The 24,200-nt window shown below is 40.6% G+C and overlaps 2 protein-coding genes across 2 annotated transcripts in view; one reads left to right on the top strand and one right to left on the bottom strand.

Moving 5' to 3' along the window:
- prkdc (protein kinase, DNA-activated, catalytic subunit) overlaps nt 1–7,845 on the bottom strand; it is a 34,523-nt gene extending 26,678 nt beyond the window's left edge. The window contains exons 1-25 of the mRNA XM_029457792.1: nt 7,683–7,845; nt 7,002–7,078; nt 6,819–6,923; nt 6,647–6,721; nt 6,309–6,417; nt 6,081–6,193; nt 5,858–5,957; nt 5,600–5,655; nt 5,273–5,303; nt 5,031–5,188; nt 4,770–4,916; nt 4,375–4,539; nt 4,036–4,204; nt 3,690–3,739; nt 3,479–3,580; nt 3,031–3,180; nt 2,679–2,788; nt 2,438–2,597; nt 1,938–2,024; nt 1,712–1,831; nt 1,101–1,260; nt 885–985; nt 524–611; nt 234–397; nt 1–153 (exon numbers count right to left, since the gene is read on the bottom strand). Of these exons, the coding sequence (XP_029313652.1) occupies nt 1–153; nt 234–397; nt 524–611; nt 885–985; nt 1,101–1,260; nt 1,712–1,831; nt 1,938–2,024; nt 2,438–2,597; nt 2,679–2,788; nt 3,031–3,180; nt 3,479–3,580; nt 3,690–3,739; nt 4,036–4,204; nt 4,375–4,539; nt 4,770–4,916; nt 5,031–5,188; nt 5,273–5,303; nt 5,600–5,655; nt 5,858–5,957; nt 6,081–6,193; nt 6,309–6,417; nt 6,647–6,721; nt 6,819–6,923; nt 7,002–7,078; nt 7,683–7,845 (2,913 nt within the window). The remainder of the gene's footprint in view (nt 154–233; nt 398–523; nt 612–884; nt 986–1,100; nt 1,261–1,711; nt 1,832–1,937; nt 2,025–2,437; nt 2,598–2,678; nt 2,789–3,030; nt 3,181–3,478; nt 3,581–3,689; nt 3,740–4,035; nt 4,205–4,374; nt 4,540–4,769; nt 4,917–5,030; nt 5,189–5,272; nt 5,304–5,599; nt 5,656–5,857; nt 5,958–6,080; nt 6,194–6,308; nt 6,418–6,646; nt 6,722–6,818; nt 6,924–7,001; nt 7,079–7,682) is intronic.
- A 1,653-nt stretch (nt 7,846–9,498) lies between these two features.
- The window catches only part of LOC115025623 (rho GTPase-activating protein 29), a 35,260-nt gene continuing 20,558 nt past the window's right edge, over nt 9,499–24,200 (top strand). Inside the window, 2 exon segments of the mRNA XM_075074161.1 lie at nt 9,499–9,773; nt 11,079–11,504. Coding sequence (XP_074930262.1) covers nt 11,177–11,504 — 328 coding nt within the window. The 5' untranslated portion in view covers nt 9,499–9,773; nt 11,079–11,176.

Raw genomic sequence — 24,200 nt, 5'->3', positions numbered from 1 at the left:
CTGATCGACATCACAGGCTAGACGCAGTAGCACGGGAAACAGCCTCTTGTGCAGCTTGTACATCGGCGGCAAACTATTCTCCCCCTCGACCATCTGAGCACTCTTCCCAACCATGTAGACCACCAAGCTGTGGAGAAGCTCACACGCTGCTACCTGCATCACAAGACAAACTGGATTAAAATAACCATTTGCACCAAATGAGTTGGTGGAAAGACTGATGTTAGAGGACATACTTTGGTTTGTCTGTCACTCGTGGACAGAGCCAGTTCACTGATGTGAGGCAGAAATGGGTCGAGGTAGATGACTGGCTTCATATCGGCGAAAGGCACCGCAAAGCTGAGCCTTTTCTCAGAATCCCAGGCGACAAATTTCTTCATCGTTTCCTCTGATGACACCACTAAATGTGAAAATAGAGGCCTGTGATCAACAAAAACAGCAAACTTCTCCACTCACAGTCAAGTGTTCTCAAACCATCTCTCTTGAGCAAATACCTAAAATGTTGGTTAGTTATGGAAATCCTTACCAGTTACAAGGTTCCTGTTCAGCTTTCCTCCCAGGTGACCGAGCAACTTCACCACCCTGAGCCTCACCATGTCAAGAGGAGCGTCTTCCTGCAGTCACAGAGTAATCACTAAGTGCTGAAGTTCGACTTCAGAGTTCTCAGACAATATAAAACAGTTGCACTCGTATCAATAACAGGCAGTTCATTAGCATTCATCCTAAAGGAATTCAGATTTATAAGAGATTAAAATAGAACATAAAACGACTCTTGCAGGAACATATAAGAACATGAGAATTGGAACAACTTGAAAACAGAGAATATTACAAAAAAACTAATTGCTCCCAAAACAGTGAAAGATGTCTTCCCACTTCCCATCCAGTACCATGGTGAGCTGCTTAGATTTTTTCAAGAGCCTTGTCATCACTCGGCTGAATCCTTTGTCACTTCTTGAAGACATCACCTCCCAGTTGCTGTCGTCTTTGTCTAACGTTAAACAACATCTGCATTAGACTTTTTCTTTGGCTGATATCTACATTCACTAAACATCATTTAAAATGTTAAAATGCGTGACCCCCCCCTGATACTGTGATGGGCTTACTGTTGGTGGAGGTGGTTTTCAGGTATCCATCCAGAAGAGGAAGGATGTTCGTGTAGCAGTGCTGCATGGTCCCCAGAGGAATGTGGGAGGACCAGTCCTCGAGGGCATCCAGGGCTACGTTGGCCAAAGGAACATGGCTCAGACCCAACTTCAGAGCCGCCTAGACACACAGACACACACACACACACTGTAGGAGTCCGGTAGCAAACAGACGTACCCCGTCTTATTTCAGAACCACCTGTCATGTTCCAAATGTGTTCATTTGGATTGAAGTTAATATGGATTTAATAGTGGATGTTATATTTTTCTCATACATACATGAATTATCAATGTTTAGATTGCACTTGTAGTAATACCACTTGGAGCAGTAATCTATCCATAACTTTAGGTTACTATTTCAATAGTTTATTCACAACTATTAGCTAATTAAATGATCTATCTACAACTTTTAGATATCTATTTCATCCATTCATTTAGCTAATGGTTTCTCTTCACTTCTCTTGCTAACTATTTTTCATGCACTTTTAGGTGCAACATGGTATTTGGACATGTTTTTTCATTTGACATGTTTCCATTTATGTGAAAGAATGAAACTAGTGAAAGGATCTCACCTCGAGAGCAGGACAGTAGGCCTTGATGTCCAGAGCTACAATGTTATGGTGCAGCGAGAGGACAAATGTCAAGCAGGACGCCAGCAGCTCATCTTTGTACTGCTTCATTCTCACACACACCTAGTGAGAAAGCACATGTCACTTACATCTCCTGCACATTAAGTTCCTCTGTGATGCTCCATTTCAGTTAATGACATTGCAAGGAAATATGGTGAAGTGAAGCTACCTCTTTTCCAAACTTAGAGAACAGTGCGAAACAAGAACCTTTCACTGTGTCACTCTGGGGGGACGTAGAGCTTCTCGTGCCAACTCCCTGTTGAAAAACAGAGGAAAAGTAGTGATGTCACTCAAGTTATATATATATATATATATATATATATATATATATATATATATATATATATATATATATATATATGTTTATGTTTATGTTTATATATATATATATGTTTATGTTTATATATATATATATATATATATATATAAATAAATAAATATAAATATAAAGGTAGTTCAGGTAACATACAAGTAATACAAATATGAGTTTGTTCAATTCTACTACCCTATACCTCACATCTGAGCTCACAGGAACTTAATTTGTTTTCCTTCCCATCAAATGGTTGAGTTCTTTCCAAGAACATGCCTAGATTCTTTTTCAAATGCCCTGACGTGGCAAAAACAACAAATATGATGACAGAAAACGTTTCGTACTAGTGGAAATATTACCTGGTAGTACTTGATTTTCTTGCCAATGTTCATGGTGACAGAGAGCAGCTTGTAAAAGCCACTGACAAGTGGATTTCGTATGGAGTGGAGGATAAGTTCATGGCTTAAGGGATACATCCAGGACTCAAAATACTCCACGTGTTTATTCAGCAACAACTCGCTGCAAAAGAAAGGACAATTTGACACTTTTTAAGACCCTTCTAATGTCTGGTAGATCTCCCATGTGTTTTGTCTCCATTACCTGCAGAAGTCAACCAGGTTGATAAAGGCAGTGAAATCTTTGATCTTATTGGGCAACAGATGAGCTGTGGGGTCTGAGGAGGGCAGGACATGGGCCGCATCATCCGGAGCCTGAAAGACACAAAGGCAAGATCAGGTTTCAAAGGACAGAAAAGCTTTTGAAAAAAATGATTGTTTATTATGTTTAAATTGACGCTGCCAATAGCAAGTAGTAGCAGTTTTTACATTTCCATACCATCTAGATGGAAACCAGATGGTATGCAGGATGTTGTTTTTATCCTGTGCACTTGTCAAAAACCTTTGATGAATGTCGATGAAGTATATCAAAGTGGGACCTGAGAGTGAGACCTCACCTCCTCTCCCGTTGTCACTTTCTGCACCGACAAGTCCAACTTTTCCACAATTCGGAGAATTGATTTCACCAACTCGTCATAAAGCAGACGGCTCAAAGATACAAGAGCAGCGTTCTGACTTTCAAAAGCTCCATCCAGAAACCCAGAATCCTGCAGACGAGGACACAAATGTCACAAGGACATCAAATAAAATGTGCCGCTTAGTGAGAACAACGAAACAATGCACTAGCCATGTACTATTTACCAGCCAACAAATACAATCTATCTCATGATACAATGTAGCTAAATATTGCAATTCAAAACTCTACATGCAAAACCATGAAAGTACTTTTGTAAGTTTAAATGATGTAAGATATGGGGCTGTACCAAACAAACCTGTTGAAATCAGTTGAGCAAATTCTCCATTTCTCAAAAGGATAAAACTTTTTTAAAAAGAAGGTAGCTGTACCTTCAGCAGATCACAGTCCAGAAGGCTCTTAAACAGGGCAAGATAGTTCTGACTGGATGGAACTTTCCACTTTCCAGTACGCATTTGGGAAGACTCTGTGTCCTGAGAAAAGAAAGACACAAAGCAGATTTCCTCTATCAGTAAATTTGAGGGCAAATAAAGCATTCAGCTGAGTAAATATATACACGTGTGTAAAAAACATGCATCTGACCTCAGAAAGCAAGATGGGTTTTGAGCAGACACGAATCAAGCCCTGGTGCACTGAGAAATAAGAGAAAAGTCAACGTTATAGCAGATGTGAAATCTCGTCGCAGAGAGCGGTCATACAAAAGCAACATGCTGTTAAAACCTGATTTTAATAAGTCTGATTTTACTGTATTTAAGGGTTAAAGTTACCACTATTACAGCATCTTCAAAACATTTTAAATGAATCTGATTAATAACATAATGACCCAAATAAAGACTTTCTCACACATCTTACAGTATCTAATTTAGGGCGGTGTTTTATTTCCAAATATCATGATGGCCTTTAGGTACAATGCGCTCATGCTACATACCAACGGAGCTAATGAAGCTCCATAGGACGGGTCCTTTAGAGGCCATGGCCACCAGCACCTTCAGGATGGACCTGCAACAAACAGTCTGCATTCTCTCGCTGTACTGAGGGAAGCTGTCGATCTGCACCACAAGGAGACGCTCCAGTAGTGGTGTATACACCTCTGGAATCTGAGACCATGGACACAAAGCAGAAGCTCAGATTAGATCATCATTAGGGGGACATTAGTCTTTCTTGCTACATTGGGATATAATGGTGTATATAGGCACATAGAGCTATGGTGGAATAATTGTTTGATTCAGGGTATTGTTGTTGTTTATCATTTGGTCAAAGTTGTTACCTTGTCCAGGTGAATCAGCACGCTGGCTATAGAGTCCAGGAAGCTAGGCAGCTGGTAGAAGCTGTCGTCCTCCCCGTCAGACTCAGTCAGGTACATCTGCTTACAGCGCTGAATCAGCTCCGTGTACATCAGGTCCACATCTTGTGGGCAAACTTTCTTGCATGGCTACAGAAGAAACAAGATTTGTTTGCCTTTTATATTTTGCCTTGTATTGTATTGATTGCAGAATATCTAATGGATTACACAGGAAATCCAACGTTGAGCAATGGAAATACAAAACATTAGTAACAAGCGACTGGTGGAACTGTAGATCACAACAACTCAAATGTATTGTATCGAATAACTTTTGGCTTTTACGACTGTAATTAAAACAAACAATGAGGAAATGAACATACAGCTGCAAAGAACCCATATCCTCGTATGGCAATGGACAGTTCCTTGTGCGTCGAGTCCATGGTCTTAATGATGCCGCAGAACTTCTGCATGAAGAACTTCAACTTGCTTTTGTGCTCCTCAATATCATCTGCCACCAGCATTGCAACCTTAAAATGAATTCACAGCAGTGGTGTTGGAATGAAAGCAGTTTTATTTTCATCACGGTCTGGTTGTCTATACATGTTTTCTGCTTCTGTGTGGAAAAGCCTTGAAGTGTTTACCTGTTTGAGGAAGGACTCGAGTGCATAGTAACTCGTCTTCTTCATCTCAGCGTTGATGTGTCCGCAGAGCTTAGACATGACGTCAAACAAAGCTCTGTAGTGGTCCATGAGGCAGCTGCTGAACTGGGATGCATGTCTGGCAAATAATCTGAGCCCAGCTGTTTAAGAAACGGAGACAAAGAGGTATTAGTTTGTTTTTTTTACTTTTATCTTCATGTTGCTAAGGAAATGGCAGGTCTTACCAAATGTGACAGCATAGCGATTCATTTCCATCTACGACAGAAAAAGGAAAAACAAGCGTTCACAGGAGTCAGTTTACATAATATCGCATTTAATGTAAAAGGCTCACATAACATTTCAGCGTGCCATGACAAACATAAAGTTCAATATGATAACACATGTGGCATACAAAGAGTCCTTTGCAACAGTCTAAATGGCAAGACTGACATTTGAGCTCAGACCAAAACGTTGGTTTGATACCCAGCCCTCCACATTACATGTACTCTCCCCTTGCCATGCGGAGCACTCCAACTGTAAAGGATTGTTATACCTGAGACAGTGACATTTACCTGGGGACTGATGGCCTTCAGAGCATACTGAAAAATATCCTTAGACGTTGCTGGGTCTGCAAGTCAGACACAAACACACTAATTATGCACTAACCATAGAAACAGCATTGAAAAAGTTTCTCACACACACACACACACACACACACACACACACACACACACACACACACACACACACACACACACACACACACACACACACACACACACACACACACACACACACACACACACACACACACACACACACACACACACCTTCTTCCATGGTTTTAGTGAAGTTGACCATTAGAGCAGTGATTCCTCTCAAACATCCACCCACAACAAACAGTTTTGGTTCCTTTGTTGAAGAGGTCATCTAAAACAAAAAAGTAATTGTCTTGTCAGAGCATCAGAAGAAAACCCCACACCGACTGTACAGGAGAGTCATTTTGTCCAAACACCGGATCCTGATTTACTCTTTGTTTGGTTTATAGCATACCTGTTCTTTTAGCTCCCCTAGATAGGCTTTGTAGAGTTTGTCAGAGTTGTTGACCATCTCACTGGGGTGAACTTCTGCAAGAACTCCCAGCAACTCATAGATTTTGCCGAGAACTATTACAAAAGATGGAAAAATGTAATGTCATTTACATATTCATCGTCTGTATAAAGTCATTATCATTACGGTGTTAAACCAAACCTGTGGTTCAGGCGTCAAAGGAAGACTCACCAGAATCTGGTAGTTTGCTCTTCTGACAGAGCTCGCTGTAATATCTGTTGAATATATCACAGATTCGAAGGTCTGCCACCACACTGGACGCTTTTGTTGTTCGGAGAACCTGTGCAGAGTATTTGACAAGAACAAGGTCTAACCAGCATATACAAAGTCCATATACACAAATATATGAAACAGACTATATAAAAAAGATATATATATTTTGTCAAAGGACGATGTCTTCTTTCGGTCTGAATGCAGTTCATGTAGCTCAACTAGCACACTAGGCCTAAGTATAAATATACCAGATTAAAATATTAAATATTTTATACCAGATGCCAAGAGAAACCAACCTTAATAAGGAGATCCAGTACTGGAGTCCTACACTTGGCTACCTTGTCCTTTGTATACACAGCAATGCAAGTGTTCTGCACAAAAAAAGAAATTGAGATAAGAGCATTTGTTGAATTACCTGTATACATGCAAAAACAAACAAACATTTAATGTTTAAAATGGAGAACTTACTCTTATGTCAATGGCGTAAGTCTTCTCCCAACCTTTGAGTCTTGGCGAGACCCTGTCCAAGAACTTCTCCAGGAAACCCAAGATCTCAACTCGGGTGTCCCGGAACTGGAAAATAGATGTTTTCGGTCAACATGAGAACTTTTCAGCACTACATTATTGTTCACAATATTCCTTGATAGCTACCTCATCTGATGCCAGGGACTTCCTGAGGAAGCTGAGCAGTCCATAGTCTTTTGAGAACAATAAGGATGTCTGGAAAGCTACAAGAAGAAGATGCAATCAGATGGAAATGTTACAATTTGATTTTGCATGCTACTTACAGTATGTGTATTACAGTATGTAACGCTGCACAGTCAGAGCCATAATGAATTGTAAATATGAACACATCTGTGCAATTTTAATGCCAATATCATAATTGTTAAACACTAACTTTTTAATTGATCACAAATACAAGTTTTTTTTTAATTATTGGAGATAGTTTAACTAGTTTAATAGTGCGTACTTCCAATTGAGTAATGTATTAATTCTGTTTGTATTAGTTCTGGCTGAGCGTTACCGCCCACCACAGGGAGTTTTGGCGGAATAATCTGGTGTGATGCAGGCAAACTGAATAATAAATAAAAATAAAAATAAACTAAATACAATTGTGGGAATGATTGAAATGATTTCTGCATGACGAATTGATAAGTATCTTTTACAAATGCCTAAACCACCTTATCTTACAAGGTGTTTGACGCTCCGCAACAACAGGAGCATCATATACATGAAATGAGCAGATTGTTATTGGAGTTAGGCGCGTCCCTATGGCACATTGTATTTGATGGACCCATTGCAGAAGTTTATGGATGGACCTCATCGTCTTACCAAGATCATTCTCGGTTGTTGTTAGCATGCAGTCCTGTGCTAAATCACCGACAATATCGTGACATTTCAAAGCTGCAGCTCTTGTGTCTTCGTCCGAAAGTGATTCATGAAGTTTCAGTAGAAGCCCTTGAATGCCTCCAGCAGCGTTGCTGTCGGAAGACATAACTGCAGCACGGATCTAAGCTAACATTAGCATTACATTAGCCACATTACTTTTAATCTCACAAGTACACAATGAGAGAGGAAACTTTGAGCGAGCTAAACAACACCGTCAGACATGCGAGGGCACAGCCATTCAACCAAATCGTTAGACACTTCAGGAAGAATAAGAATATTATAAATTTCCTTCAAAATAAAAGCACTGATGATTAAGGTCCTATGGACTTCAGGTATGGCCGACCCTCTAGTGGCCACTACATCATCTAGCCTACTACACTTGTCACTTCTTCATTATTATATAGATTGACAGCAATTGTCACTGTCATTTCTGCGTTGACCCTCATGGACTTGATTGGTTATCATGTACTGCTACTTTTAATTTTTTAGTTTCTGATTACTTCAGTGTGGTAACTGTATTTTGAAAATATTTACCAGAAGTCCAACTATGTAATCATGTCTGCATTGACGCTAGTTTAACTAATTTAATCTGTTGCAGTTTCTCACTTTGACCACTGGAGGGCACTAAACACTCATGATTTTACCGATGGATTTTACACTCTTGACGGACACACAGCGGCTTCTACTAGTGAACTAAATTCATTAACTCAAGCATTGTACAATTTTGAGCTACTTGTACGATACTTGAGTATTTCCATTTCCTGCTACTTTATGCTTCAACTCCACTAAAATTCATAGTAAAATATTTTACTTTATACTCCACCACATGTATTTAATAACTTTAGTTCATTTTAGAATTTAGAATTTACATTCAGATGAATAATCAATAAATAATTGATCATGTATTATTTAGGTTAATATAAAACTATATTGATCATAGTTAAAAAAATAAAATAAAAATTCCACACTGGTATTACTACTTTTATTTAAGTAAAAGATCTGGGTACTTCGTCCACCACTGTGTGTCTTTCTCACGAGCATGTCCCCATGTCCAAAAGATTCCTGTTCCAAAGAAACAGGCTGCAACACAGATTTGCTATTTAAGCAGGCCTCTGTATAAACTGCAGGGATTTACAACCAAGGCAAACGCAATACATTGTCTGCTGCCTCTGTAGCAGTAGAGCAATGTATAGCTATCTAAATATCTGTATAAGGTAAAGTAAATGCTACTAAATTAATTTTATTGGACTTTTATCAAGTCTGTTCTCTTTCACAGTGACGCATTCAATATGTTTCACAGATTGCAGGTTGGTAGAATAAATAATACCGGAAGTAATGATATTGTGTGTTCGGAATAAAACTTTGACTAGACGACACATGGAAAATCCGCGTAGCTGTGTAGGCATTTTACTCAGGTATTTATGACAACATCACAAATTGTAGTGTACTGTATGACATTGGTTTTGTAATAGTTTTTAAGTTGTCAATGTTATTTAAGGATATGAGGCATTGTATGAGGATATGAGGATATATACCGTTTTATTTTATTTTTTACATATTCATATTGTGTTTGGATTTTAGTAAAAAATTACACCAACTAATTTCTCATTGACATGCAGAAGTTGTTGTTAAATTGCTATCCAGTGAATTTATTTTGAAAGGCATAACCGGAGGTACACCGTTTTACCATGGCCAGCTTTTCAATTTAAAACTCCAGACACCTGTTGTTAAGGGAGGACAACATACCCCAGCAACACACACTCATACACGCACGCACGCACGCACAAACACACACACACACACACACACACACACACACACACACACTAATCACAAGTTACAGCCTACATCATATGGAGAGAGGGGCGATTCAACACAGTGGAGCTGAGCAGACAGTGAGGGGTTTTTGGATACGACTGTGAAAGACAAGGATAGCGCAGTGATTGGATTAATTTGTCTTTCTCAGACTGAACATCGGTCACTTTTCCGCGTCAGGATTCTTTCTGGCTGAAATGTTTCACGATCCGGCGGCAGGTGTGTAACTTTGTCTGTAACATTGTGTTTGGGTCGCTATAAAAGCAAATTGCTGCTTGTGAATAAATTGACCTAACATTTGAAGAAAGAGAAGTCTCAGTGTAACTCGCTGATTAACGTGACTTTTTTTTATAATGAAATTCACACGAACTCCGTAAACATTTTTACGGCAATATTGTCTTGCCGGCAAATAGCCTACTTGTTCTTGAGGTAATATAACTCTAAAACGTAACACAACAATTCTGTATAACTTTAATACACTTAAGCATGTTCTGTGCACAAAAAAGTTCAGATTGATCTTCGAGTCTTTTAGGTTTAAGGCAAATGGTGACCACAATCGAGCAGTCAGAACTTGATATTTGATGACAAAAAGTGTTGCTTAGTACATTTTATGGATGCCGAATTAACTAGCCGGCATCAATGATCCGATGCTCTTAATGGGGATTGATTTCGTTTTGTTTTATTTATCAATAAGATAAAATCACCACTTTTTCGGATTTTTAACCATCAGTGTCGGGCTTTTTAGTTACCAGTGCAAGAAGAGATGCGCTTAGACGCAGTGTAGATGGGAGAATGCATGACCACCTGTACTTATCTCTGTGTTTTTGTCCCCCTTACCATCTAGCTATATAGACACTTTAATCTATGTTGGGCTTGTATTTCACATATAATCGAATTATAATAAAAACAAGAACTGTTCAATCAAGGCCCCAAAGGCTATTTATTGAAATAATGTCAAGTATGTAAGCTTAAAATATATCTTCTAATTGAATATATTATGTAAGCTATGTATACATTTCATGTCCTGTGTGAAGTGTTGTAGCCAAAACATAGGCACAGTGTAACTGATGTAGGATAACAGATTTCAGTTGCATCACAGTTAAAGACTGGTTTGTCAGATTATGTTTTGTGTTTTCTATCATTATTGTATTAAGATCAAGAATGTTGAGGCTTGTTTAGAACTACAACACAATTACCTGAATTACCTCATACATTGTTAAACAAAGTCCACCTCGTATATGGCTGGCAGGCAGCAGCAATATCCAGGAACTGTCCAGCCACACAGCTCATTCTCTTCTGATGGAGCTAAATCCCATTGAGACTCCCTGCAGATTCATTATTTTTAACCCATTTCATAGTGTTCTGAACACCATGAAAACAATTTATAGTAAAGCTGAAGCAGATTGAAGAACAGTCCAGTTTTACTGGTCCTGCTAAAGCCCATCTGGTTGTGTGTCACATCTGTCTGCAATAGTAGTCCGAGTGGTTCTTGTCAGGGTTAAGAGTCTTCTCTCTCTTTGGCAGAATCCTTCATCCCTGGTGTGGTGCATTGCTGGGTCTGAGAACGGAGCTGTACTGCGAGAAACAGTCACCAGGCCTAAGGGCCGTTGGACCAATAAGACATGCTGGCTGCCATGCTGCGCCAGAGTTCTGGCGGAGGATCAGGTGGTGGTGGCGGCGGCAGCAGCAGCGGCGGCGGCGGTGGTGGTGGTGGAGGTGGAGGAACCAAACTCTCTCTCGGCATCTCCCGACTCTCCAGCACCAGCTTGGGTTCAGCCAGCCCTCCCAGTGTGGGCCCCTGGGTGCCGGGCAAGGCCTCCAAGAGCCCGGTGAGCTCGGACAGCCCAGATATCCCCGCCTCAGACCCAATCTATATTATGCAGCTGGTCAGCGATGTGCGCAAGTTTGCTGATGTGCTTCTGCAACTCAAAGAAGTTTTTAACTCCAAAGGTATGTTTGGCTTTAAGGGAAATTTGGCAAAAATACACAGTTTTTTGTAATATTCTGCTGTTAGTTGCTCTTTCTGATGATGATAAAAAGTGACCTAGACAACATGCTCTTCTACTAAATGTACCAATGTCTCACACCTGGCATAATAAGTCCTATTAATTATATTCACTTTAATAGATTATAATACTAATATTTCTAAAATGTCTTTCGAGGTAATCCTGTAATGCTTTGTTGCCACAACAATTGGCTGTTGTGCACGTGTGCTTTCCTATAAATTACACATGCGAGTGCTTCTGTGTATTTCACGTTGTCCTAACACCTTGTTTCCCTGTTACTTGTGATGACATGAACACATCAGTGTGGTTAAACCCTGCTTTCTGCTTTGTAATTGTTATTTTTAAAATCTGAATTGTGGCAGCGTAGAGGGGAGAAAAAAGGGGAATAGTGTAAGGGCACAGCCAAAGGGAGTTATAACAGAGCACAGCTGCCAGTCCACTCTTGTGTACACACTGTTGCGTTCCCCACAATGTACACATTCCCAGGTCTATGTGCCTGTTTTGTCCGACTGCGGCCTTGACTGTACGGTCAGTCAACCAGCCTTATCTCATGTTGAGTTTGGTTATTGCGCTCCTTGTTTTGTACAGTAGGAAATACAAAAAGATACTGGTCTCTGTAAACTATTCATATTCTGCTTAGCTTTTAGGTCAAGGCTGCTGCCACACATCATCACATCAACTCATATGATGAGTTAAATGATGAGTTTTACACTGTGTGCAAAACAATCCATGTTCTCTCTTTTTAAATGTTCAAAATGACACTGAAGCCACATTAAACAGCAGCAGCATTCCAGCAGGAACTTTTGACGCCTGAGCTTTTTAGACCAAGTGAAACACACTCTCAGCCAGTAATTACCAGGCTTCCTTTTGTCAGTGATGAAATGGATCATTTCCAAACCATAATGTGAGACTTACTCTTGTCTGTGTGGCTGTGTATATTTGTGTGGGCGTTTATTACATTCTTGACTTGGTACGTTCAGTGTTAACTTTTGGATCAGACCCAGATTTGTTAATCCTCAGACCTGGTTAGGAAGGTCTAAATAAGATGAGGTGAAGGTGCATGTGTTGGTGGTGGGGGTACCCTTTATTCCCCCATTACCACTGTGCCATGACACCCAAGCCTTGGAAAAAGGAATCCCAGGCTTTGTGTTGTGTCTGAAGAGGTCAGTAAAGGTGCTTGACCTGGCTGGACATGTCGGCATTATAGAGAGAAGGACTTGCAGCTTGCACATTTCTAAGCTTGAGAGACTTTTCAGTGACCTGTCAGCATGCCAAGGATCAAAGCAGTAAATCATCATGTGCAAGAGATTGATGTCTGCAGCTTTGTAGAACAGAAGAACACTTGATTTAACAAGTATACCTTGAGCTTTTATTGCTCCGCATGTTCTGTTTCTCAGTCCGGGTCTAGCATTAACAACCACTGACACAGTTGTAGTTTTGGTCTGTTTAATAGCAGATGCAATGTGATCAACACAGCATGCACACACAGGTTCCAAGGTTGCGTAGCAGTCATACTAGACATTTTGCCCTTAATGCTTGACATTAACAAACCGGTTTATAATCTGTGTCCTCTCTAGATAACAATAACACACACTAGACTGTGAGTAGAACTTTAGAACAACAAACCTTAAACAAGTTTAAAAATAAACTTAATTCAGCAACTTTCAGCCTACTCTTCTGCTAATGTAACCTCACATGATTTACAGGTCCAGTAGGCACAAACTCAATTATGCAAATGTCTCACTGAGATGCCAACACATGATTGTAAAGCTAAGTATTCCCATTAGAGGGCTTATTTTGGCTAAATACAGGAAAGGGCAGATTTGGGGAAATAGGCTGTTTACGATGTAGAAAACAAACCAGTCTGCTATTGAGGAAAGTAGCAAAGAGACCATTGTGTGCCAGTCATTTTAAACTCCAGGAAAAAAAGTTTAGGATAATGTTTGACGAATTAGGGATTGTATGTTGGGACACACTTGCTCCCATGCAAACACAGACCTCATATTGAGTTATTTTGATTTATTTTGTTCTCGGTCATATCAGGATGGTTTGTTCTTGTCGACAATAAACATCTTCAAAGTGCCATTGTTGAGGTTTATCACTCTTGGGCTTTAGCAAAGCTTGCTACCAGATTGTTGGGAGTCATTGACTTGTGCTGTGATTGGATGTGATTTAAATCCCCCTCTAATTTATGGCCATATTATCTGGCACTTCACAATAGGTCAAACCTCTCATTACCCTGGCCACTCGCTGGAACCTAAGGGAACCCACCTTTCTTTTTAAACACGCATGACCAGTAGTCAGGATCAATATTCAGCTTAGAGCCTTGTACCCCTTCGCAACAGTACCTGCATTAACAGTCAATGATGTGAGTCTGACACCCATTGTCTCAGGAGGCATCTGCAGACTAGCATGCTGCTGTTAACCGGCAGATTTTGCAGAAATTATAGTTTCCCAAGTCAAGAATAGCTCTGGCCTGTGGGATTGATCCCTGGAGGGTTTCTTCAGCCAATTCCATTAAGAATGGTTTATTTATATATATATATTTTTTTTAAAGTTTGTTTTTTCTAGCGATGCACATTAACCTTAAATGGTAATTATAATACAGCGGTTGTTCAGTTGTGGTTGGAGGCAATGACGCACGGTGCCTGAGAAGAGAATGTTTATGTGCTTACATTGTTGTCATGTCAGTGTTGAAGTCTCTTCACAGCATCGTCGCACTGTGACAGATATGTACACTCTTCCTTAAAGTTGTGACCCTGTCCAGGGGCCACTGGTGAAGGCCATGTCAGTAATTGGAGGGGATTATTATTTCGAACATTGGACTTAACTGGGGTCACAGAGGACTTTTGGAGACGATGTGGTCCCTGTGGCCTTTGTGTTTGACCGCGAATGGCTCCTCTGAAGCTCTCGTCATAAGATTAGTGTACCAAACATCCGGCCATAGCTTGTCCTCATTCAACTTCCAGACTGTTGTGAAGTTGCTGTGTTTTGCAGGAGCTCTGCAAAATATTGTTGTGCATCTCATCACCTATTTTAGGCGTGAGTGTGTATTGTGGTGGCTGACTGGGACAGGTGTGTCATCAGTGTTTTCATGGTCTGACGCTGCCAAGCAGAATGTTGGCCAGTTTAGTTTGTCAGCTGCTTAAACTGCACCTGCAAGCAATTCAGTGAGTGAAGCTGAAGACGGGGCATTACAGGAACGCTTTTTAAATTCAATGAAACACTTCATGTATATAATGATCTAAATCTTTAGTATCTGCATCTGTCTGTATTGTAATTACAGAAGATTGATCTTACATTGAAACAGGTTTAATGTATGGGGTTCTTGTTGGGTTTTTGAATTTACTTTTAATTTTTAACTAGAGACCATCTTATAATGGGATCACACCAGCCGCAACGGCAAATCATTCCAGGGGCGTAAAGTGCGGGGGCCAATGACCCCTTCCACACATCCTAACACTTTACTTCTCACTCACCTTCACCACACCCCTCTTTAAACGCAACCTTAATTTTGATCTCAACTACACACCTCTAAAGTTACGTGACTGCCTATTGCACGGTTGTGACGCTATTGTGGGGACGAAATCTGTCCACAGACAGACAGAAATATAAACACCTGGCAGGTGTCTCCAGGACCACATTTTGCCATGATGACACACATGGGCTCACAAGCTAAAACCAATGTCAGTGTCTAGGTCATAAATTAGTTGTAAAGTCATGTATTCAGTAAATGTTCAATTCAGCGCATACGTGTCGACTAATGGTTGTTCTCCTCAGTGCCAAGAGGCCATCCTGCCAATGAAACTCTTAAATATTGCGCAATTCATGGCAGTCTTTCTAGGACGCATGGCTGTGGAATGGGCATGCATGAAAGGTTTTGACACAGCCCCATCATCATTAGTCACAGTCTTAATTTGTCAGTGTTAATATATGACTCATACCTCCTCATGTCAGCTGTGTGTTTTACTTCCAGTCATAAGCACCGAGTCATAAGCACCGAGTCATAAGTGTCTATGGTTAATCAGTATGGCTTTTGGAGGCTCTCTTCACACTGAATGCATGATTCTGGGTTTTAATGATTAACAGGTCCCTTTTTAAAAGTGTCCCGCAGGTGTTGTGTAATGTTCAACAATACACTGTAATGCACCTGACTACTCATTGAGGCACAATTTTGTGGCACAGAGCCAAAAAAGTTTTTTAGAGTCACTACTTTTCTTCCAATCATTGGCATTAAAGAAAGTAGTACAATGGTTGCATTAATGTTAAACTTTACTTCCCTGAGTTGCATTTTCCCTTCAATGTTGTGCATTTAGTTGAAATATGCTGTTAAGATGTGGGAAATTCGTTATTTCTCTCTATTCGGAAGCCTGTTGAGTATACTGCCATAATGCTAAAGCTTTGTGGGAAAGTGATTCTGGTCTGGGTCCTAAGAGAAAGCCTAAATGCTATTTTAGCAATTTGTATTCTAAATCACCCCTTGTGAAATACCAGCCTAAAATTAACCCTACTTGGGCTTTTCTCTAACCATTCCAGACCTTCTTAATGGCTGTAACTGTGCTCTGTTTAGACTGTCTATCCCACTGGGTCTGGGATCTATTGTAAAGCATTGTAAGCTTCTTCTTGCCTCCAAAAAGTTCCTTTTATGGTTCTTTTACTCTGCCCATATTTAAAGTCACTGTCAATTATCCCAAGCACAAGACAACTAGCCTTCCTTACTTTTAAAGTCGTCTCTTGAAGATCAAGTTACTTTCATGGTTTGGGAGACTAGTCCCGCAATTAAATTTTCCAAAGATCTCGATTTAATCTTACTGTACACTTATCCTGCTAACTAAGCTGCCTAACAGGATTTATTACATTAGCTTAATTGTTTTGGACGATCTTTGTTTTAAAGCACAGCTATTGTCTAAGCATTAGTTGATGCAGTACGTGGCTATATCTTTGGATTGGTATTGCCTGGGATTAAAGTGCAGAGTATTGTGACATATGGCAGGTCCATTTATCCCCTCTGCCTGAGAAAAGAGGGCATTAAATCATATACTGTAGAGAGCTCCGTCAGCTAAACATCTATCTTTTGGCATTGCACAATGTGTGCAATTATGTCATGCTGTATACAGGTGGCAAAACCATGTTGACTTGTCAAGTTTGATAGCCCAACTGCACTTGAAGATTTGTAAGTTGTTTTCAAGTTGAAACCCAAGGGAGCTCCCTCTCCGTGTGTCTCTCCCCTTCCTTCCCTCTGGTAAGATTTATGGTTAGAGGCACTGTTTTTGTTGGGGCAGTTTTGTTCCAGGAGTCTGTCAATGTCTGCCACACACTAAGATAAAGTTTCAGGATTCCTACACACTACACATGAGAAGCCAAGGATTGTGGGCTCTGGTGAAGGGCTGTACTTGAGAAACTCTGTACTGGATGCTTCTTATATTCACAGTTTAAGCTTTTAGTCCAATTATGAAGGGATATTGAAGATGGCAGTTTTCTTCAATATTCAGTATGGCAGATTTAACCCATGTGGGTGTGTGATCAGAAGACCTTCGCCCTTCTTTGGATTAAGGCTTTGAAACGAAGATGGCAAATTTATCTTCTGAATAGGCTTAAGTAGCCCATGAATCTGTGGCCTCGACCCCCGCATTGGATTAAAGTCCTCTAGAATCAGGCAAGTGGCGCAAATTACAGTCATACAGTCCTTTGATTTTAGAATGATCCAGTTGTAGCGATGCAAAATGTATTTATGTATGATATAGAGTTTTGACCATGTTTCTGATTAATAACACATTTATCATAACTGCTCATAAAACACAATATTGTATTTTTTTTTAAACTTTCATTAAAACAATTGTCATGGGCAATTTTTGCAGTATATGAATCATAATTATATATAAAACTAAAAGTACCATTTGCCATTGTTCTGCCTGATGTTACTCACCAATATATTCTTAGATCAGCAAAAGTGGTGTAGAGCACAATAAATGTCATATGGCAAAATAACATGGACTGCTGTTATGTTATTTAAGAGGATATCTTTGATGAGAGGTAAGTCCACCGTCTTTTCACTGTAGCTGTGCGTTTGTCGATTCAGCTTTGCAACAAAGAGAACAGAAGAATCAGTCATAGTGGACTGGTTAGATGGTGCAGGTGACAGGTGCTTATTTCAGTTTTAGCATGTCATGTAAGTAATAGGTTCAAGCATGCTGTTCTTGTCATATGGAAATCAACTTGGCCAGTTCTAACAGCACAGACACTAATTGTGCTTACTCGCATCGTGACGCAGGTATCCCAGTCTCCCTATTCACTAGACTTTCATTGATGTTTTAAATGTTATTCACCAAAACATTTTTTTAAATCTGTTTATTCAGGTGTTGTTGTAATTCCCTTTTATAGCAAGGGCTATACTAAACATAATTGGCCTTGATATTCTGCCAGAGCCAACCTTAGGGCATGCTTGCGTGTGCCTGAGTCAGCCCCATGCTGGGTACAGCTCATAACTCGTTAAAGGCCAATGGAGCTGATGGGGGAGAGAGAAGGATAACCAGGCACTGTCTTTGTCCACAACATTTTGTAAGTTTAGGAACTCAGTTGCTGTGCTCAGTGAAAGGAACAGAGACCCTGTTTGATGTGGGGACAGACTGAGCATGAAGCATAGCCAGGACCAATTGCAGTCTGTTCTGTCTTGTGAGACTCAAATTAGGTCCCATTGGGGTGTAGAAAGTGGAACTATTGGGGTGTGAGTGAACTTGCCAAAGCATACAGCATACAAGCAACAATACCTGTATCTCTTGAATCGACTTCTCCAAACCCATAATGGCTTCCTAGAACACAGTCTATATATAGCTATATCTATATATAAATACTTTTAGAGTTATTCAAGGATGGGAGTACTTCTATTGTGATCATATATTGTAACTCATTCCATGTCTAGGGTGCATAGAAAGACAAAGCAGTCTTACCAAGCTTGAAGCGCACCCTGGGGACATTTAAAATACTCTGATTTGTAGATCTAGTTCTGTAGTTTTTTCTCTGGTAAAAAAGAGAACCATTCTAAAGATTCATATAAAATGAAGTGGTGACTGCGTGAGCCTGCATATGTTACAAAACGTAATGCAGCGTGATATGCATAATCCGAAAAATGGGGAACCATATATGCAGAAGGCCTTTGACAGGTCTGGCAGGTTTCTCTTCTTGTGCATTGATTCGCTGAAGCTAAGCAGCCAATCAGTGATTTCTTTTGCCGACAAGTGCCGACAGTGCGGGACACACCGCAAAAACAAAGGCCGACAGACGCTCTCCGACAGCCAGACATTGACCGTGTGTCACAGCCTTTTAGGTTGGTGTCTGCTCATGCTGTTAATTGTAACCATGGTAAGGAACAAAACAGTGCCTTGTGCTCACATAGGGCCCTTGTTTTGTTCTTGCAACTTAACCTTTTCTTAAAATGCTAGGTATATTTTTTCCCAATTCCCCATCTTATAGACATTTTACTAAATGAAATGCCTTGACAGTTATGAGAATAAGTTTTCTAGTGGAAGCTTTCTATCACACAAAGCCCATTCTCTCAGGATTAGGATGCTAGTAAAGCTAAACAGTGTGCTCTTGTTCTCAATGCTGTGATTGCCCCCCAACCTCAGCCCCCTCACCTCCCCAGTTCTGTCTCTTGACAGGTGTACTAAAGGGGCCCATCTTTGTGCTTTGTTGGACAGCTCTCCAACCTCCAACCTCTCTGGCCTGCTGATGTTCCTTTGCCTACATACACTGCTTGGGGAGCAACTGTAGTCTCCACAGCCTAATGCCCAACCAGTTTGGCTGCCAGCTCGAGGTTGCACGGTGGGGGGATTTGCAGTTTTTCTTAAAGAAAGCATAGTTGGAATGCCAACCTTCAGAGCTTTGCATCAACAGTAGGCGGTGGTAGTGGTGGTGATGTGGGGGGATATCTAGAGAAAGGTTGCCTGTCTTTCCTCACTGTGACAGACAGCTCCAAAGAGAAATGAAAGAGAGGGGAAAAACAAATTCTTCACTCTCCGCTCTGGGTATCTCATTTATATGCTAAAGAGAGAAATATCCAAGGGTAAACTTGTCTGTTGACTAGAAAGAGATCTTGGAACATTTTACCAGTTTACCCGTGGTTTATTGAGATAATTGTAAATTCCTTCCTGAAGTTTGCAATATGTGATTAAATCTTGTGTTCCTCTTTAATAGTCAAACCTAATATCAGGCATTTCCTGTATACAGCCTTCATTGAGCATCATTTTTCATTCATTTCTGGTTTCCTGAGCTAACAGCTAACAAGCCTGACAAAGGCAGTAGCCTTCAGAGTGGGAACATAAAAGCCCCCCACCTAGGTGGAAGGTGCTGTGTGTCTAGCCTAGGGCTCTTTTTTTAAACGCCAGCTCTTTGTGGAAGCATTGATGGGAAAAGCTTCAAAGGTGAAGCAACAGGGAATGCCTCGGTATGAGCATAGAAGTCTGGGCAGGCGAAGTTTCCCTGCCTTTTACCAGCTGCATGTAATCTGCTAATCCGTATAGTGGACCGCCGGTGGTCTGTTGACAGAGGTGTACCAGGGCCACTGACCACAGGAAGTATGTTGGGGAGGGGGGAATCAAGAGATGTATGGGCCACCCATTGAAGTGATCCTGCCTAAGTGTTAAAGGTTAAGTGGACCTATTTTGCAAGACCCTCTTATAGTCGTGCAAATAGTTCACATTTTTTGAATCGGGCCTATATACCCTATTAAAGATGCTATACTTGTGAGTGGGTAATGTGAAAGAATGTATCATGTCATCGTAGCCAATTAAAGAATTATACATTTGAACAAAACAGTTATTGAGTCACAAAGTGATTGATTATTAGACCCACATTTGGTTGCTTGTCTTTTGAAGAAGGGGGCAAGCCTCAAAGGATCCCCTTGAAACCTAACCTTAACATAGCTTTTGATGATTGCACAATATCTTTGAAGCAACTGCCACTACAGAGTCCTAGTTGGTTATTTGTGGGTAAGTAGCTGGAATGTCCAGCTGTGTTCTGACTCAATAGGACACAATGAGAGGTTTTGATTGACATTGGTCATGGCTAGCCTGTCTAACATCCTATTTAGCCCCCTCTGCCATGAGCTGCTTCCATTTGATCGGACCTCTGCACACCCAGTTGTGACATGTTTAGTGATTTCACACTTGCTTTGTGGCAATAAGCACCCCTCCGCTCCCTCAAATGTTTTGAAGCATAGATAATACATTGCTCCCATGATTTGAAATGCATGACTGAGCATAGCTAGGGCTAGAGCAAAAGGAATGTTGCCAAGTCATATTGTGTCAGGCCCTAGTGGAAGTTTTGTGCTTCAAAAAGTCGAGCCATTGATGCTAAAACCTTATAAATCCTTATGGTTCACATCAAGAAAAAGCATACGCATCTTTTTTAGCACCCTGCGCAACAAAAATATTCTATTTCCTTTATGGTAGTCTATACATTGGGGCAAATGTGTCACAATCCTTTTAATATGGCATGCTTGAGTCTAAGATAGTTTAGCTCTCTACAAATACCAATTTTTTTTGTTTTCTCTCAGTTTTCTTTGGGTGCAATCAAACTGACGCAACCATTAAACAAATCCAAAAGTATATAGGATAACAGGATAAAAAACTCTGTGAACACAGACACCAGTAGATCCAACTCTATTGTACTGTGTGTTTTAACAGTTATGCAAAATAATCAAGTTTGACCATTGCTTCAACCCTGCAGGTTAACATTGGTCCTGCATAGATGCTTGTACTTTGGTGGGGTACCAAATAAACAATTTCACATCCATTCTGTAATGACCTGGGGAATAGGCAGTGTAGGGGAACCTCACAAAGTGAAGATTCACAAATGTCCCAGCTAGAAAATGGTACCATGGCTACAGGTTAAATGCTCACCATCATCGCCTCCCCACATACTGTGTAGACCAGGGGTGTCAAACTGATTTTAGTTCAGGGGCCACATGCAGTACAATTTGATCTCAAGTGGGCCAGACCAGTAACATCAAAGCATAATAGCCTGTAAATAACGACAACGCCAAATTTCCCTTCGTTTTAGTGCAAGAAAGTACATTCTGAAAACGTTCACATTTAATGAACTATCTTTTTACAAAACATTATGAACAACCTGAAATTTATTAAGAAAAAAAGGAGCAATTTTAACAATATTATACCTCAGTTTATCATTTACACATGTGCATTACAACGTACAGGTCACAGTGTGTCTACAAAGGCACAACACATTTAGTCACAGGTATCCGGAACAGTACTTTACTTTATCATCAAAACAACTAATTTTTACACTTTGCAAAGTCGTCCCGCGGGCCGGTTTTCGGGGTGTCTTATGTTTGACACCCCTGGTGTAGACAAAATAAAGAAATTGATGTTCTCTCTATACCAGATTGTTACGTCCCCAAGGTGAAGCTATGGGAAGAGGTATAAATGTAAAATGTAATGGAGTCTATAGACTTATGTCTATATATGTGTAGCACCATAACATTTAAATGTCATAGAGTCTCTGCTCCAGTAGAGCATCAGAATGTTTTGGTATTGAGGTGTCATCTCGATGGTGAATGATCTGACAATGTTTTCTTTATGGATCCCCCTCCACCCCTTGCTCCTGCAACTCCTGTCCCCACTCCCAAACAAGAGGCTGGAATGTTGGGTTTCCATGACGCTAATGAAGTAAAAACCTGGCAATGTGTTACTGGCAGCCTCAGAGCAGCTCCTGATCCGCGGCCTCCTTCTCATCAGGATCAGAGTCTGATCCCCCTGTAGCCTTCATTCACCAGGGCTTATTATGCCCAGGAATGTCTCTCACTCGCTCCTTCTCTCATAACCCCCACAGAAGCAAGGATGTGGGGTGCAGGGGTAAATTTGGGACAAATCCCAAGGGAGAGTACTACCCCAAATAACACACAACCCCCCCCCCCCCCCCCCCCCCATACCCACTAAAACTCCTCCCATATCACTCCTTACAATCTTTCCACCAACCATCTTGCATGGACAAAGACGCATACACACACACTCCATTCCCTCTTTTCCGTGCAAAGTGAAAAGCTGCCGTTGTGATTTATTGTTCCATAAATGCTTCATGTGGCAGATCCATGAGGCGACCAGCCCACTGTTTGCTAGAGGCCCCAGGGACAAAAGTGAGTTTTTCGGCACTCAAACAAGTCCTCATGCAAAACTCGGTGCTATTCTCTAGGGAAACAGAAATATCTTCCCAGCATCTTGTTTGTTTTCCAGTTTTCAGGTGGCTAATATTTGCAAATTGAGACCCCTTCTGTCATTGCAACTTTTTCCACAAAAATGTCCTTTTCAAACTTTATTTTCCCTTGTCGTTAACATGACAATACCACTGCTGAAACAAAATGCATTAGTCAGATGTCCCTTTAACCACCCTCCCTGGTGGGAACAAGTCTTCTTCTCTTTGTGTCTCACGCAGAATAGCAGTTGAAGGGTTAAATAATCAGTCTGTACATTATCCTGTGTCCTGCTGGGCTGGTGGACGCAACCATAATGTCTTGCTAATTAGCCTCCATTTAGGATTGTCTAATAGGCCACACAACCGCTATTGAAGATTGAAGCCTATGGAGCTTTGCAAAGGAAGACACTGTCTCGTGGGCATTCATGGTTTAGGCTTGTCCTTAATAAACCTCTAGCTTGCCCAAGCTTGATGCCTCCAGGACTCTAGATTCAGTTACTCTGCCGATGAATGGGGTGTATAGCCTGTGTAGGGATGATTTAGGCCATTGTGTGTATTTTGTCATTGAAAGGATAATGTCCATAAATGGGTTCTAAACTGACCAGGACCAATTAAGGGCTTAAGGATTGAAGCAGCTCATTGTAAACTGTGACCCTTATCAAATTGTTGTAGGTCAGGGTCCATGTGAGAGATAAGGTCTTTAGGAGACTGGTTCTGTTCAAATTTAATGCAAAATCCTGTAAAAACCTATAGTGAACGGAACCTAGATATATATTTGTTTTTTGATATTTAGAATATATATATATATATATATATATTTTTATATATATATATTTATTTATTTATTTTCTAAATATCAAAAATACTGGCCAATTGTTCCGTTGGTTGGTTTTTGCATTAACTCCAAAAAGATCTACGTAACATGTCTGTTTTCTTTAAATGCAGATGGTATAAATGGGAAAACACCCTTTGGAAAAGATTTGTGATGGGAGCTGATTACAAGAGTACACATCATACCACTGCAAAATCACTTGGCACAATCTTTCTCCATTACTCAGGATTATACAGATACAGTAATTGTTTATGACCAACAAATAAAATGACCTTCTCTGTACCTTCATCTGCATTGATTGTATAGAAGTATTGAGTCTCAGTTTTATGTGTGGTTCTGCCAAAAGCACACCGCTGGCCCTTTTCCTGCCTCATGTGGAGTTTGGCAGCTGAAACAGAAGGACGAGAGGCTTTCATCATCAAAAACCACTAGGTCCTTGGCACTAGAAGGAGCTGTGCATGACATCTGATGAAGATGGATGAAGATGGTTGCTATGGTGAAGGATAGGACTCTACAGGTCCCGAAGCTTTTGACAAAGTAGAAGCAACACTGCATGATGGCATGGAGTACTTCATGTGGTAGTGGAACAGTCTGGGATTT

The sequence above is a fragment of the Cottoperca gobio genome, chromosome 20, assembly GCF_900634415.1.
Source record: "Cottoperca gobio chromosome 20, fCotGob3.1, whole genome shotgun sequence".
NCBI classification, from domain to species: Eukaryota; Metazoa; Chordata; class Actinopteri; order Perciformes; family Bovichtidae; genus Cottoperca; species Cottoperca gobio.
Note: the sequence above shows the minus strand (reverse complement) of the source record. Positions and strands in the feature narration are given on the sequence as shown.